The sequence below is a fragment of the Musca autumnalis genome, unplaced genomic scaffold (genome assembly GCF_047663935.1).
Source record: "Musca autumnalis isolate F117 unplaced genomic scaffold, ASM4766393v1 scaffold_5, whole genome shotgun sequence".
Lineage (NCBI taxonomy): Eukaryota > Metazoa > Arthropoda > Insecta > Diptera > Muscidae > Musca > Musca autumnalis.
Window position 1 is genome coordinate 25,424,273 of NW_027412088.1, and position 3,489 is coordinate 25,427,761.

General features: G+C 33.6%; 1 protein-coding gene across 1 annotated transcript; it reads right to left on the minus strand.

The window, feature by feature from the left end:
- Positions 1 to 1,013: 1,013 nt before the first annotated feature.
- Positions 1,014 to 2,121, minus strand: LOC141386439 (uncharacterized). Its single transcript, XM_073954901.1, has one exon. It carries the CDS (start codon positions 1,981 to 1,983, stop codon positions 1,153 to 1,155), a length of 831 nt encoding a protein of 276 aa, XP_073811002.1. The 5' UTR covers positions 1,984 to 2,121; the 3' UTR covers positions 1,014 to 1,152.
- Between the last annotated feature and the right edge of the window lie 1,368 nt (positions 2,122 to 3,489).

The following is a 3,489-nucleotide window of genomic DNA, read 5'->3' on the forward strand; positions in this document are numbered from 1 at the left end:
ACATATAAAAAGTGAAGCTTTAAGTTCCATATGTTTTTGTAATACGGGATAGCTATGCAGGTACATCTACCATTATTATTGTACCATGCCATTTGACGTTTTAAGCCATGGCTGCTGGGTGGCATTTCTCAGTGATTTTCATACCTGGCCCTTTATTGTACCATGCACAAAATGTTTTGTGGTTGCTGGACGGTTGGACAGTTATCGATAACTGCAAAATATCGACATTCAAAACTGACAATAGGTGTGTTCGTTTACTCAACAATTTGTACAAATTTGTACAAGTTCAGTAACTTCTTGTAATCGGCTAAGGTCTTTTGCATTGTACTGTAGAGTAAACGAACAGCATCCAGTAACAATTTGTACAAATTTTGAGTAAACGAACACACATAATATGTGTGTCTTTTTACGTGATAATTTGTAATAATTATTACGAAATGTTACTAAATGCTGTCTTTTTTTGTGGGAAAATACTATAAATATTACGATTCTGGTTTATTTATTGACTATTTTATAAATATATTTTTATTTTTAATTTATTTTGCTTAAAATTTAATAACTTTTTCGTTGCTTTGGAGTTATTTCTTCGTTCATGCATTGGCGCAAATGTTTTTGCTTTGGTTATCAACTGTTATCTTGCTAAAATTTACTATATGCTGTCTTTTTACTTTTTTCTCTATTTTCGTATCAAAGAGTAAAATTTCTCTGACTCTCTGAAAAGAAGTTACTGAATAATTATTACTGAAAAAGTAAAAAGACACAACTAATGTGTACTGCTCTTTAATGTTGGGAATATCGATGGTTTGCCAGCTCTAGTTCGCGAGCTCTGGCTGATAGTGGTGGTGTAGAGTATGAAGAGGATTTCCCGATTTCCAACCATCATGAATCGTTGTGATGAGGACAGAAGAGCAGGGAAAGAATTTGATTCACTATTTTGGCATTCATTTATTGTCCTTTTTTGATTTTCAAGTTTTCATTTATTTTAAAATACATACAACAATTAGTACAATGTACAATTGGACAACCTTTAATTAATTAATCAATCAAAATCACTGTTTCTGAGGAATATGAATACCTATTGGCACATAAGGAACAAAACATTAATACTTCTATGTACATTCCTTCTCTAACCTACCTACCCCCTGTTTTCATTTATGTACATGTTGGTAAACGGACTAATACCTCATAGGATTTGTTATTTTTCTCCCACTCTTTATAGGGCACATAACAACAACGATGTGATGGATGTAGCTTGCCATAACGCATACGTCGCTTATACTTTGTTCTGGCAAAATACAACGTTTCACCACGTTCGGTATAACCTACGGCCAAGGCATTTCCAGGTACGTCACCATCCTCAGCCGCTATCCATTTGTATTCAGCTTTGTCGCCAGCAATATGCAATAGTTCAATTTCATTGACTTGAAAATGTGAAGCACAGCCCCAGGCAAAATAAACACCCTTCTCTTTTGGAACATAATAAGCCGGTAAGAGGTCATTTTTATAGTAAACTCGAGCAGCATAAATGGCGTCACCATTTTTATCATTACAAAATTTGAAGCCAAAACTAGCAATATCTGTGGCACTACTATCCAAAGGACACCAATCATAAGTATCCTTAACTGCCACATACATATCATCCATTGGTGTGGATTCAGAAAAATTCAAATATAGACGATGTATCATATGAGGATGACAATCTGCACGGCACTGAGGACATGTATTCGAATTGGACATCCAACGGGTCAAGCATTTGTGATGGAATGCATGACCACACTTGCAAGTGGAGTAAATATTGTCATTGTTTTTAAAATATTCACAGCATACGCCACACAGGATATTCAATGAAGCCGTCGCAGACATCTTGTAATGAAGATTCGGATAGTTTTTGTCTTTTACCACCAAACCAAACAACTTATATGGACGGGATGTTTTATATTTCTGTTTTGTTTGTTGAAGAAATGCAGATTTTTTTCTGCTCATTCATGATGATTAATACAGGATTAACACCACCCTCTGATTCTCTGATTAAATACCCTCTTGGAAATTTACAAAAACGATAACAGAGCAATACATATTTTGAAAATGTGGAGGGTAACTCGTTATACATACATACATACATGTATGTACATATATTAACAAAATAATAAGCCAATTATTTAATTTAGTACGAATACAGTAACCTATCCCATTGGGCCATGAATGCTTTAATATATACGCAAATTTTCATTCATTAATTTTGACAAACATGTAATGTAATTGTATTGAATATATTGTGTATTGTATTGGATTTATATTGTCAATTCCATTGGGTTAGGTTAATCCGAATAAAAGTTCTAATATATACTCACTATTACTTTCAGCTGGGCTATCTGGAATTTGGCAATTGGGTACTTTATTCGTTTATTTTGATTGTTAATATAGTAGAGTTCTACAATCTAGTTCATTTGAAAGATCTAGTTCAATAGCTCAGATCTTTTAACTGAACTAGTTCAGTAATCTAGTTCAGAATTCACTATCCAGTTCAATCATTCGGATCAGAATAGTTCACGGGTCTTAAAAGCAGTACACATTTTCAGTTTCGAATGTCGATATTTCTCAAGTATCGATAACTGTCCAACCATCCAGCAACTACAAAACATTTTGCGGTTGCATGATGAATGATGAAAATGGACGGCCACACTAGCAAGCAACGACAAAGCTGTCATTCAGAACTGACAATGTGTACCCAGCTTTAATCGTTCGCTTGATGAAAACACATAGAACGTTTTCAGACGATAAGGTTTGACTGCTCAAAAACGTGGTTTCCGTTTTGACTCTCATTCGTAATTTTCACATCTAGTGTTGCGTTTTTGAAGTCATTGTATACAAGCGTACTTTTTGAACAAAAAGAAGTACGGTTTACATAAATGTACCAAAAAGGTTTATGTGTGTATTGTATTTGAAAATTAAAAAAGTAATTCTTGTGAATCCCATAAAATTGGGATGCGTTGTTAAAATTGTTGCCTCATGCGCGCATGCCATGTAAAAAATAATGTAATAATTCTTACCACCTGAAGGTAAGATGATACCTGCGTTACCAGCGTAAATTTTTCAAGAAAGATTTTTATGAAATAGGGAAATACCTTTGTTATTACAGGTACATAGAAGTCATGTTTTGAAGAACACCTTTATTTGTAAAAAATATGATGAAACAGGTAGATAATATCTTACATGCTAGTGTTGTATGTATGGTACTTTATGTACGTTTTCGTTCACTTACTTCCACATTTTGTTTCAACACTGACACAATTTACGAATGAGAACCAAAACGGACAACGCATTTTTGAGCAGGCAAACCTTATCGTGTGAAAACGTTCATACATACCCAAATAGGAATAGTGTAATTAAACTACAAAAATATTACATTTAGATATTTTTATTCCATTCATAAAGAAAGATTAAGTTTGCATTAAATTTGGAGAAAAAAAACGTATTTCGGAAAAAAAT

Bases quoted from the DNA above. Each gene is read 5' to 3' on its own strand.
- LOC141386439 (XM_073954901.1), bottom strand. From the start codon at position 1,983: ATGAGCAGAAAAAAATCTGCATTTCTTCAACAAACAAAACAGAAATAT.